Consider the following 12,374-nt stretch of genomic DNA (forward strand, 5'->3'; position numbering starts at 1 on the left):
GGGCCGTGGGCCTGGGGAGGCACGTCAGCTTCTGAATGCCCCCAAAACCCATCCATAGAGCAGCAGCTCCTCAAGTCTCATTTTATTCATATAAAGGTTGGGGGGGCTCCCCCACAGCACACTGCCCAGTGAGCAGCCCCAGGCTCTGGGCAGGGAGCCCTCGTACCTTCCCTCAGCCACGGCCCCACCAGGCCGTGAAAGCCAGCTCGGGGGTGCAGGGGTCTGGCTGGGCTGGGGCTGGATTCACAGGACGCCTCAGCCCGCTCTGCCCTGGTTCTTCAGTAGGAGAGGTGGGGGCGCCTTCCCCTGCCTCGGCTCACAGCCGCCCCCCTGTCCTGCCCAGCACAGTGGGGAGGGTGGGGTGGGGGGTGCAGAGCAGAGCTTGTGGTGAGGAGACAGGCCAGTCACACCTCCTTTTTGCAGGAACCTACAGGTGGATAGGGGTGAGGTCAGAGGTCACTGCTCCCCACCACCTTCCAGTCCAGCCAGCTCTGCCCTCTCACTTCTGTGGCTGCCCCAACCCTTCCCCCCACCCCCCGTCTGGGTGGCTCAGCTAGCAGGGGAACTCGGGTGGGGCGGTGGGCGTGGGGACCCGGCACTCACAGGACCCCAGCTGCTCCTCCAGGAAGGAGACCTGCTCACTCAGAGAGTCGATGCGCTCCAGCTGCCGGAAGGACTGGGTCAGGAGGCTGCCGGGGTCAGGGAGTCCGTGCTCCAGCGCCCGCGAGGCCAGGCTGTGCAGTGGGGCCAGCACCAGCTGCAGCTTCTGTGGGGCAGGCAGAGGGCCGGGTGGGGAAGGGCCTGTGTGACCCTGGGCCAGCCCCTCACCCTCTGTTCCACTAGACTTTAAAGGAAACTGCTGCGGCCAGCAAGGGCTCTGCCGAACCACCTAACTCTAGCTGCGGGGCCCTGGACGTCCACCAGAGGGAGCTTCTGAGCCAGGGGAGCCAGAAGTGGTTGGTCACAGGCAGATAGCCCACGTTCCCCAAGGACTGGGGTCCCAGGTCAGGGGAGCGAGGAGGGGTGGACTGGAGCTTCTGAGGGGTCGTCAGGTCAGTGTCCCCGTGGAAAGGCCCACAGGGGCACTCTGTCCCTATAGGGACAAAGGCAGGGGTGGGCTGGACCTGGGTTCAGGCTGTGTGGCCTGAGGGGACAGGGCTGAGCTCAGGCCCCTGCTGTCCTGGGGGTCCCGGTCATATGCTGCCCCTAGCCCACACAGAACCCAGACCTAGGGCCCCCTGGGCTGCAGGATCGAGGAAGCCTCCTCCTGGAGCACCCCTGCTGAACCCCACAGCCATCCCCAGGGCGAGATCTCTGCCATAGGCGACAGCGTTGAGGGGGAAGGGTGGGGCCTCACCTGCTCCAGCAGGTCCACTCTCGACTGAAGCCTCTTCACTTCCTCCTTCACCTCACTGTCCACTCCTGGGGAAATCCAGGTGCTGAGTCAGGGAGGCTCAGCCCACACGCCCCACCCCAGGCTGGCCTCTTACCCTGATGGGTGGCCTCCCCGCCTCTGCCCCAGGTGTGGGACCGAACCCTGGAGACGGGTTCAAGTCCCAGCTGTGGTGGCAAGCCCGTCCCCCCCTTCTGGGGCTCAGGTGTCCACCAGGGCAGGCCTGGAGGTCTGGGAGGTGGCCCTGCCAGCTCAGTGCACCCTGGGGTGTGGCTCTGGGCAGACGCAGCCCCACTCCCACCAGCCCTTTGGTGCAGGTTCCCCACCATGCTGAGGTCCCCGCCGAGGTCCGTGCCACGCTCTTGGTGCCAGGCTGTCGACGGCGCATTATTACTCACGGTACGAGTTTGAAGTGTCACAGCGCGTACCAAAAGTAATAATGGCCCGTCACCAGCACAGGTGCCGCATCTCCAGGCTGCCGGCGCGGGGACACACACAGGACCCCCAGGGCCGGGCCTTCTTCCCCTTTTGGCTGAGATGAGGCCCCCAGCAACCTCCCCACATGCCCTAGAGAAGCCACCACCCGTCCTTCCTGTGGGGAAGAGCCCACTTCTGCCAGGTCAGGGCGCTGGTCTGCAGCCCCCGCCATGCCCAGCACAGACCTACCGGCTGATGTCCACCACCCCAGGCCCTCCCCACCTGTTCCCCCAGGCACAGCAGCAAGGGTAGGGCCGGTGGGGAGTTTACCTCTGGTGGGATTTGGGGCCACCCTGGGGGTCCCTCTCTTGGGCAGGCAGAGCTCCCCGTCCACAGATGGGCTGTGCCCCTCCTGACATTGGCACCAGTAACTACCCACAGTGTTGACACAGCGCTGGGGACAGCCACCCCCTCCAGCACTGCATTCATCCACATCTGCGGGGGGGGTGGGGTGGGAAAGGGTGTTAGTTAGGGGGCGGTGCACACCCTGAGCCTCCTCAAGACCGACCCATCCAAGGGCCACCCAGGACACACGGGGAGATCCTTCCCCTCTGGGAGGGTGGGGTCCAGCCTCACCTGTCTGGCAGGTATCTCCCCGCCACCCTGCGGGGCAGTGGCAGCGGCCTGGCTGGACACAGCTCCCTCCATTCTGGCATGGTGGCTGGCATATTGCTGTGGGTGGGGGAGGCCTGTCACCAACTCAGGAAGTTCCCCAGATCCCCATGGCTGGCAGCAGGGAGGGTCCCACGCAGCCAGGGCGAGGAGGCGCTGGGCTCAGGTTTTGAGAAGCAGCAGGTGCGTTGCTGGGGTCTGGAGTGTGGGAGGGGCTGCTGCCTAACCGGGCCACTGTTTTTGCCATGCGGGGCGCTGCGGAATCCTCACCTGCTCCACAGGCCCCAGGGAGCCCTCCGGTCCTCTTCCAGCCGGGGCAGCAGGCGTAGCGAGGCCTGGCGGGGGCCGGCCCGGGGCTTCGGCGGTAGGCAGTCCTGTAGATGGTCCTGCGGGGTGGGCAGGGGCAGCTCAGAGGGGCCCCGCATGGACTGGCCTCAGCGGGTGCACCAGGTCTCCTGGGCCCAGGCCAGGCTTGCCCCAGACACGCTAAGTGAGGCACACCTTCCCTCCCTATCCCCCCACCTTCTTGGCTGGTCTGGTCCTAAGCCCCACAGGAGCCACGTCTCCCCCAGAGTGGACAAGGTTACCCAGGTGTGCCCCCAGAAGTCCTCTCCCCCTGGGATGGCAGCTCGGGGTCACTGCAAAAGCCACCTCCCCACCCTGCTCTGTGGTGATGAGTGGGACCCCAAGACTTGGCAGGAAGCCCCGGCTGTGGTTGGCCTAGAGCCGAGGTGGTGCCGCTACCCAGACGTGCCACGCCAGTTGAGCCTCCTGTTCCAGGAACAGGGGGATCCAGGCCGAAAGGTAAGGGACTTGCTGGTCCCGCAGCATGTCACCAGCAGAACAGGGCTGGTCTCCCCAGTTTGCTGAAAGTGCTCTTCTAGACCCTCACTTCTCAAATCACCGGCTCAGGAGCCACCTAGACCCCTCCCCTGAGCAGGCTGGACAGGGCTCACGGATCAGGGCTGTAATTACCAGCCCCCTCCTCAGCCACCCAGGCTTAGTGAAACATGACGTTTCCGTATGTTTTATGTTCAGGCTGAGGTACCCGAGCAGAGGCAACTAGGACTCTGCCCCACACTGGGCATGTGTCTCTGGGTCCCCAGCCCGAACCCCGCCCTCTGCCAGGGAGGTCTTAAAGAACCTTACAGAAAATAAAATCTTTTTAAGCCACAGCCCCACAGCTGAGAACCAGAGATGGACGCCCCTCCCGCTGACAGAAGCCGAAGGGGAAATACTGGTGAGGGGCGGGGGGCAGGCTCTCCATTTGTGACCACGAGGGCCATCAAGGGGAGAGGGGTGCCCACTGGAGCCCCGAGGGCTGGAGCAGGACGGAGGCAGCATCACAAGTGGACAGCACAGTAGCCAGTGATGCTGGGGGTGGGGGAATTCACACCCCGCAATGGAGGGAAGCAGACAGGATGGGGACCCCTCTAAAATGAGGGTGGAGGCAGACGTGCCAGATGCTCTTGGAGGACTGGTGTTTGAGGTCACTGCGATACCCTCCTGAGGCCAGGACTGCCCACGTTCAAACAGGCATCAGTCTCTGCCACCCACTTGGACGTGATCTCAGCGAGTCCTGCTGCTCTGGGCCTCGGTTTCCCATCTCGGGGTGAACTGCCCTCCTGGGCCCCAGGGTTCACGTGTGGCGGGTGGGGGCCACTCACCGGTAGGTGCTGCAGGCTCGGTGCCCATCGCAGGTGGTGAGGAAGGGCTGGTACACACGCTGCACGAAGGACTCGGACACGGGGCTCCTGGGATCCCCAACGGCACACACCCTGCGGCTGCAGAGGTGGGGGGACAGTGGGTCAGCCAGGGGTTTCCAGCCCTGGGACCCAAGGGAGCCGAGAACCCAGGGAAGGGGCTTCTCAGTGTCACTGTGGGGAGGACCCTCAGCAGGAGCCTCAAGGATGAGCTCACCCAGGCCGGTAGACGTGCTCGGTGCCACCTGCTGCCAGCACCAGGAGCCACACCAGAAGCAGCTCGCTGGAGCTGGAGCCCCACATGGTCCGCGTCTCCAGGTAGGACGGCCTTCTCCTCAGGGGGGCCTGGAGCACAAGGCACAGCCCTGTAAGTCCCTCTGCAGACCCTCCTCGAGCCCATGCTCCGGGTGGGGACTGTCCCCTTGGCTCTGACACCTGTCCAGCTCAGCCTCCTGCCAGCGGGAGGGGCCCCACAGGTGGGTGCCAGCTCTCCCATCCCCCAGCCTGCCTCACCAAGTGAGGCCAGCCGCTCACCAGCCACGTACAGCTCACCCGGGGACCACAGAAAGGCGACACCATCGGGGCCTAGGAACAGAAGCCAGCACTCTCATTTGGGGTTCCAGGCACCCTAACCCTGCGGGGCTTGGACTGAGTGAGCCTGCAAAGCATCGGAAGCTCCAGGGAACTTCACTCAGGCAAGTGGGGGCCCAGGGCTTGCGTATGGACCAGCTCTCCCTCCCCTAATGGGGTTCAGTGCCCTCCTGTCATGGCAGCGCAAAGGCACGCTTACACCCCAATCTCAGTCCACAAACGCCGTTAGTGGGCAGAGCTGGGACCCAGCCCAGCTGACTTGGCCCTTCTGGCCTCCAGTGCTCATCTGCCAAATGGGGAGCCAGTCAAGGCGGCCTGGCAGGGGCGTCCAGCAGGCGTGAGGCGCTTCATGCATGAGTCCTCCCAGTCCTCAGAGTGGCCTTGGGGTCCGCGCTTAGGAGGCGGGGAGTCCTACACTGCGGACCAAACCCGTCTGGAGTATCATGCAGCCTTCAGGGCTCCCAGGACAGCGGCCCCACTGGGCGCCCACCCGGCAGGGGGACTAGAGCAGCCCCCTCCCCCACCCCGCGCCAGTGGATCGGGTCCCCATCCCTCAGCTGGCTGTGGGTGGGAGCCAGGGAGGCCACAGGAGGACTCCTGGGCATGTGAGAAACCCAGCCCAGAATTAATGGTCTGGAACATGGCCCCGGGGACTGGAGAGGCGGTCCACAGTCCGGGACTGGGGAAGATACTGCCATATGTGCAGCCAGGGCGCTGGAGAGCTGGGGAGCTCCACGCCCCCATGATCTGGCCCCCTACCAAGGGCCCCAAGGGGCCAGGTGTCAGTGCCCCCGCCCCTGGGCTGTCCTGTAGGAAAGGCACCAGAAGAAGCTGAACGTGTGTGTGTGGGGGTGGGGGGATAGAGTCAGGGTAAGGTAGTCCCCTTCTCTGGGACTCAGTTTCCTCAGAGACATCACTGGGATCTCAGAGGCCCTTCCTTTGCCTCTGACAGTCAGTCCCATAAACATGAGCACCATGAGCCGTCACTGAGACCTCCATGCCCACCAAGCCCGACCCTGAGGCGAGAGTGTTGCCATGCCTGGTCCCAGTGGTCACTCAGCTGGTTCAGTCCACACTCTTGCCCACTGCATCACAGGGCGGGAGGAGGGTCCTTCCTGCACCCCCCGTTCTCTGTTGGGGGGCCGGAGAGGGGAGGGCAGAGGGCAGCTGAGCAGGCAGAGACTGCAGTGGGCAACTGAGGTGTCGGGGGCAGTGGGGGATTTCTCAGTTTCCACGCAGAGGCACATCCTGCTAATCAGAGCCGGTGGGGAGATGAACTGGGGTGGACCGTGGGGGCAGCACAGCTGGGGGGCGGGCCTGATGGTCCAGGTCAGAACTGGCCTGGTGAGGAGAGGTGGCCCTGGGAGGAGGCCCTGGGAAGGCAGAGGTGGGTGGGTGGGCTCAGTGGCTGAGCCGGGCAGGGCCGTGCCAGGCTTCTACAGGTGTAACTGCCCTTTGCAAAAACTCGGTTCCAGTACCTTCCCTACTTATCCAAGTGGCCTAGAAAAGGAATCGTGCTTCAGAAAAGGAAACTCAGTTTTTGAAAGTCATGCTCTCCCCCTGGACTGGAGGAAGGCAAGGCACTGCCGTGCCTTCGCTGGGCTGGCAGATTCTTATTTCCCTTTGGTGCTGCAGCCCTGCTGGGGCGGGACAACCAGGCCGGGGGTGGCCACCGGCCGCCAGGTCCATAAGCAATAGTGTCCCATTCCCTCCTAGTGTCAGCGTGAGCCCTGCCTGCCACCTTCCCTCGCACCTGGCCGGTCTGCATCCGGGCAGACCCCCCCACACACACCTCGGGGACGCTGAGTCTGCAGAAGGAGGGGCCTGACTCCACCGCAGCTCCATGGCCCTGGGTTCCTCCTACCGGGAGGGGTGCTCTGCACGTTAGGACCCACGGTGGGGGGGCGCCGGTGGGGGGGCGCCGAGGCGGAGTGAGAGAACACTGACTCACCGTGCCCTCTCTACTGCCCGCCCCACGCCCCCCCTTGCCCCTGCACGCCGGCTTCGTGGGGGAGTGGGAGTGAGGGTGGAGTGACACCCCCTCCCCGCTCCGCAGACAGTTCGGCTGGCCTGGGCTGTGGGGTCCCGGGCCTGCGAAGCCCAGAGTCAGGCCCTGGAGGACCCGCAGGGCCCGGATGCCGGATGAGGGGCTGCAGCGCTCCCCACCTCGGCCCCCAACGCGGCCCGGCCCGGGGCGCCCGTCACCAGCAGGGGGCGCCACTTCCCAAGGCCGCTGGGCCCATTCTGCAGACCCAGCCTCAGGACCCGGGGCCAGGTCTGGGGGTCGTGTCTCTGCGCTGCGGCGCCTGGCGCCCCTGGCCCGCTCACCTCTCGACTCCCCGCCGTCGCTCGGCGTCGCCCCCCAGCTCCGCTCGCCGCTAGGTCCCCGACCTGCCCCGCCCCCAGCCTGAGCGGCGAGCAGCCCCCGCCCTCGGCGCTCCCCGCGCCCCTGGCCCGGCGCCCCGCTCCCTCCGCACTCACCGCCCGATCCGGGCGCGCACGCGCCGCCGCCGCCACCGCGCCGAGGGGCCCCGGCCCTGCCCCGCCCCGGCCCCGCCCCACCTGGCCCGCCCCGGCCCCGCCCCCGCCCCGGGGTGGGCTCCGAGCCCCCAGCCTCCCCTCCCGCCCCCATTGCGCAGATGGGGAAACTGAGGCCCCGCAGGGCAGTGAGTCAGCTACAACTCGGGGCTCCAGACGCACAACGGCTTCGGAGCGCCGCCACCAGCCGCAGGGGACCAGGAATGAGAGTAGGCCCCTTGGGGATCCGCACTGGGGGGCCACACTGGCCCGGGGTGGCTAGCTCTCGCCCCTCCCACCCCAAGCTGAGCACCAACGGTGGGGGCGGGGGTGGCCAGTTCACTAGGCACCAGGGGTAGGCTAGAGCTGACTGAGGCTCTGTAGCCACACGTAGGGTGGCCATCATGACCCCCCAAGTGTGGAGACCCCTTACTCCCATGAGATCATGGGAGTCCCGCAGAGCCTGCTGGGTCCTCGTGTGACACCAGGCCTCCCTCCCAACCAGGGTGTCAGGTTAGCACCCCTTATTCAGGACAGTCAGGACCACCTCTGAGTGTGCTCCTCAGGCCCCCAGGGAGTCCTCCCAACTCCATGGTCACCAATGGGGACTCTTGGGCTGGTCTCTCCTTTCCTCAGCTCCACTTAGGCATTTGTAACATGTGCTAAAGCAGCCCCACGTGGCAGAATGTCTAGAAGCAGCAGTGCCCACTGAGAGACAGCGGCTGGCACAGCTGGAGCCAGGTGCAGGCATGCCGTACCTGGGAACTGTTACCACTTTGGTCGTTTTCTAACTTGATTGTTATAGCCATCACCTTGCCTGAGGCCGTGGCCTTCCCCTCTTGGCAGCTTCTGCCCTTGAACTCAAGCCTGGGTCCTGATCACCTAAGTAAAGGCGCAGCCCGGCCCCCCTACCGCTGCCCAGAGCCCCTGGGCCTTGCTGTGGAGACTCACCTGGAGAAGGGGTCTCCCTCATGCCCTGGACACTGGCGGCAGCTGCTCTTCTGGACGGTGGGGGCAACCTGTGCCTCCCTTGTGCTGGGGTCTGCAGGTCAGAGACACGGTGTGGGTTAGCACACAGCCTCGGTCACCCTGGCATCCAGAGGCTGGGAAAGGGGCCAGGGGCCAGCCTTGACGCTACTGCGGGACCTCGCCCGCACTTGCTCTACAGACCCCCACCCCTCAGGGCCCAAGCTGAAGAGCCTCTCAGCTCTGCCCCCCCACACACACCTGCAGTCTGGTAGCAGACAAGGTTTCCGTCTGTCTGTCAGAGGGAACTGCTGCCTCCTGCCCCAGGCTCCCTGGGGATGGAAACGCTCTGCTTATAGCCCACAGTCCCTCTGCAAAGCCCTGGTGCTGGGAGAAGGTCCTGCAGGCTCACAGGAAGGAAGGCCCCTTCTTGCAGGGCGAGCAGCTATGAGACATCAGGCTTGGGCCTCCTTTGATGCACAGGAGCTGGGGGGGGACCCAGCTGGCTGTACAGGGGCCCCCAGAATGAGGCCTCTCCTTCCTGCCCTTCAGTGGCCACTGCCCCAGACCAGGGGACCCTGGGCACCTCTGGCAGATGGCCTGAGGGCAGCGGGGACAGCTGCTGCTGGATGCCTATGTTTGTGAAGGGGGGGGTCTTACCTCTGAGAACCCTAGGTCTCCTGGCCCCAACCCAGGCAGGGTCGCCCTCATGCAGCCCCAGGCAGTAAAGGGTTAAGAGCTGCGACTCAGGGGAAGAGCTTCCTCACCCTGTCTCCTGCCCCCATCCAGTCTCTGAAGCTGTGGTCACTTGACCCTTTGACCTCTTGCCTGAGCAGAAAGGACAGCCTGGGGGGCTGGGTCAGCTTGTCCTTACTCTGCCACTAACCAGGGCTGAGGCCTCATTTTCTGCTCCCACATCTGAAAAATGGGTGTTCCTCAGACAGGCTGCTGGTGTGCATGTGAGATGGCAGCAAGCTGGGGCTGGGGCTGGGAAGGCCCCCACTCCAGCTTGGGGGCTTTGGGAGGGGACTTGGGCCACTCTGGGTGGGGTGGGGGAGAGGGAGAACAGGCGCTGCCCCAGGGTCCTAGGTGGGCTGACAGTGCTCACACCACACTCCACCACGCGGACCCTCTGCCTGCAGACCCCCGAAGCCAGGCCAGCAGGAGGGGACTCCTCCTGGTCCTGTGTTCCATGCCCCCAACATGCACTGCTCATCCTGCCTGCAGATTTGGCTTTGGGTTTCCTGCCCCCCACAGGCAGCCCTCCCGATCTCCCCAGGAGTGCTCGCCCACCCTTGGGGGATGCCCTCAGGATATCTGGGTCTGAGAGGAGAGCCAGGCTGGGATTCTCCTGGAAGCAGAGTATAGCCAGAAGGAGGGGTGCCAGGAGGGGAAGGGTGCCAGCTGCACGTGGCTTCCCTTTCCAGGGATCATAACAGCTGCCAGGTTGCCCAGGGGTAAGTGTTGGAGTCGGGCAGCCCAGACCGCAATCCAGACTGGGCCCCCATCAGTGGGCACCTGTGGCCCAGGGGCCTGACTGCTCTGAGCAGTGGGGATGGCACCGATAGGAGGAAAATGAGACGGCACCGGAGAGCGGAGTCCGGAGCTGGCACAGGTGCCGTGGTCACTGGGAGCTGAGGCGCTCACCCCGCTCTGCCCGCTTCCTGCCCTTCCAAGGCCACCCTTGCCGTACCTGACGCTGCCCAGGCCCTGGCTGGGCCATGGCCACCACAGCTGCCTCCTTGGGCCGGGGGTGGACCCTGCCCCTCGCCAGTCGCCCCGGGACACCTCCTGAGGCCATCCGCCTCGCCTGTCTGCTGGAGCCTCCATCTCAGCCGTGCGTGCAGGACAGCCGTCGTGGGGCAGGGAGGCTCCTCCCGGGCAAGGAAGGGCGGCTTTTTATGCTCCCTCCCGTGGAAATCAGGATCGGGGTGGGCCCTTCCCCACCGGACTTCCTGTGTGTGTTCTCCACTGATAATGGGATCTGTCTGTCGGCACACAAACAGGAGGCTGAGGGGCGGTGGGGGCCTTCGAGGGAGGGGCCTGGCCCAGCTGCGGGAGGGGTGGGGGACCCGTCCCCCTGGGGCTTCAGAGTCGAACCCTGAAGCAGCCGGAGACCAGGCTCTGGCCAACCACAGCCCTGCTCCTGACCCTGGGACCGGCTGGTCCCATGTGTGACAGAGGATGTGGCTGGCACCAGGGCTTTTGTAGTACCGTGGGTCCACCAGGCTGGTGGGACCTCAGGCCATGCTAGTGTGTCTCCACAGAAGGGACCATTGGTTCTGTGACCCTGGACTCTCCCCCGGGGCACACACCAGCACCCCCTGATGTGTGTGCCACGGGGTGGAAGCCCAGCCAGAGGAGACCTGGGGATGGACAAGGGGGCTGGGTGGTCTGAGAACAGCTGTTGTGGGGCGTGACAGGGAGGGGCAGACATCAGCTCAGGGACCTCTCTAGGAATGGAGCTGTGTCCCTTGGAAAGGACTGCCCAGGGGACAGTGAGTCCTGGAGGTGTACCAGCAGGGGTGCTGTCCTGGGCAAAGCATGTTCTCTGGCCCTCCTCAACCTCCAGCAGGCCGAGGGGTGCGGGGTGGGATGGGGGTGGAGGAACGCAGGACCTTCAGTTGGCCAAAGAGGGTGCTTCCTCAGGTGACTGGGTGGTCCAGCCCCCAGGTCTGGTCTGCGGTTTCCTCATTTAAGTGGCGCTGAGAGACTGCAGGCCGAGCATCAGAGGCTGTGATGGTGGGTGGCAGGTGCCCGCGGGGAGCTGGGCAGCTGCTGAGGACCCACCCAGACCACACAGTTGGCCGAGGGCCTCCAAATAAGCAGGGTTGCCCTAGGGCACAAGCCCTGATCTGGGGTCAGCCCTCCTCCCCACAGCCGGAGACACCCTCGTTTCTGTGACCGTGAGCCCCTCCACTCACCCTCCCCTCTCGCCAGCCCCACCCAGCTCATGTCTAGGCCAAGAGGGAGGCGGGCAGCTTGGGAAATTCCCCATGGAAATGCTGAGAGCAGGAGGGGTCTCACCCATGCTTGGCAGGTCCCATGGTCAGTAGGGAACCTGCTCCCTTCCCCGCCCCCATGGCCGGGGAAGGGTCTGCCATAGGCGCAGGGCTGCGGTCAGGACCCAGGGGCTTCGCTTCTCTGGGTCTCAGTTTCCCCATCTGTTCCATGGGGGCGAGAGAGGTTCCAGCCAGCAGGCTTGTTGTGATGGCTGAGGAGGCACCTGGGGCTGAGCTGTGGTTGGTCTGAGTGGTGAGGGGCCTGGAGGCCTCTTTGCCAAGGTGCCCCCTGCCCAGAGGCTGGAGCCAGCAGGTAGAGCCTCCCCTCCCCCCATCTCTCCCCACCAGCCCACAGGGGCCGCACTCTGGTCACCCCTTGCCTTGCTCGGCCTCCTTGCTCACCCACCTGAGGGCCCATCCGCCCAGAAGGGCTGGGGTATCCTGCCAAGGTCCTTGCCAGAGTATGGGGCCCAGTTGGGCTTTTCCTCCCCCACAGGAGGTGCCCACACGACCCAGACCCCAGGCCCAGGGATCTGTTCTGTGCCCCTGGGTGGAAGAACCAGCAGACATCAGGGCTGGGTAGATCCAGCCCCTTTTGTGTACAGGTGGGGAAACTGAGGCCCAGAGAGGGAAGAGACTCGGCCAGGTAAGCAAGGGGGCCGGGCAGGACAGGAACAGCCCCTTCCTTTCCTCCTTTGTTTGCTCAGTGAACACCCCGATGCCTCCTTATGCCCCCCACTAGGCATCAGACCCATTCATGCCGGGGCAGGATGGGTCTGGAGTAGCTAATTAGCCAAACTCCTCCCTCTAAAGCTGGGGCATGTTAGGGAACTTTCTGGAAAGGTGCCCCAGCTCACAGAGGTGAGTCCAGGCACAGACAGGAGAGAGAGCAGAGCCCTGGGTCCTGCCAAGGTCCATCTTCCTACTCTGGCTCCTGGGTGCCACCTGGGGTGGGATCTAACCCTGCCTGCTGGCCTCTTGTTTAGGGGGTCCGCCATTGCTCGTGATCCCCTCCTGACAAGCCCTGACCCCAGCCCCTCCCTGGACCAACACCACAACCAATCCAAGGAGGAGAGGCGTTGGCTCAGGGCGGCAGGGTACCAACCTCGCCCT

General features: G+C 65.0%; 1 protein-coding gene across 8 annotated transcripts; it reads right to left on the reverse strand.

Annotated features, from left to right (window-relative positions):
• Positions 1-67: 67 nt before the first annotated feature.
• Positions 68-10,147, reverse strand: EGFL7 (EGF like domain multiple 7). 8 transcript variants are annotated; one of them, XM_033124049.1, is made up of 9 exons: positions 8,245-8,335; positions 4,403-4,530; positions 4,150-4,266; positions 2,753-2,868; positions 2,447-2,542; positions 2,141-2,305; positions 1,358-1,422; positions 643-766; positions 68-427 (listed from the first exon to the last, which is right to left on the reverse strand). In XM_033124049.1, the coding sequence occupies exons 2-9, from the start codon at positions 4,486-4,488 to the stop codon at positions 405-407; spliced, it is 792 nt and encodes a 263-aa protein (XP_032979940.1). In that variant the 5' UTR covers positions 4,489-4,530; positions 8,245-8,335; the 3' UTR covers positions 68-404. The 8 variants fall into 8 exon arrangements, 7 of the variants coding, with proteins under 7 accessions (XP_032979940.1, XP_032979937.1, XP_032979938.1 ...); XM_033124046.1 differs by having other exon boundaries at positions 604-766; XM_033124047.1 differs by lacking the exon at positions 8,245-8,335 and adding an exon at positions 7,258-7,307 and having other exon boundaries at positions 604-766.
• Positions 10,148-12,374: the final 2,227 nt, after the last annotated feature.

The sequence above is a fragment of the Rhinolophus ferrumequinum genome, chromosome 12 (genome assembly GCF_004115265.2).
Source record: "Rhinolophus ferrumequinum isolate MPI-CBG mRhiFer1 chromosome 12, mRhiFer1_v1.p, whole genome shotgun sequence".
NCBI lineage: Eukaryota > Metazoa > Chordata > Mammalia > Chiroptera > Rhinolophidae > Rhinolophus > Rhinolophus ferrumequinum.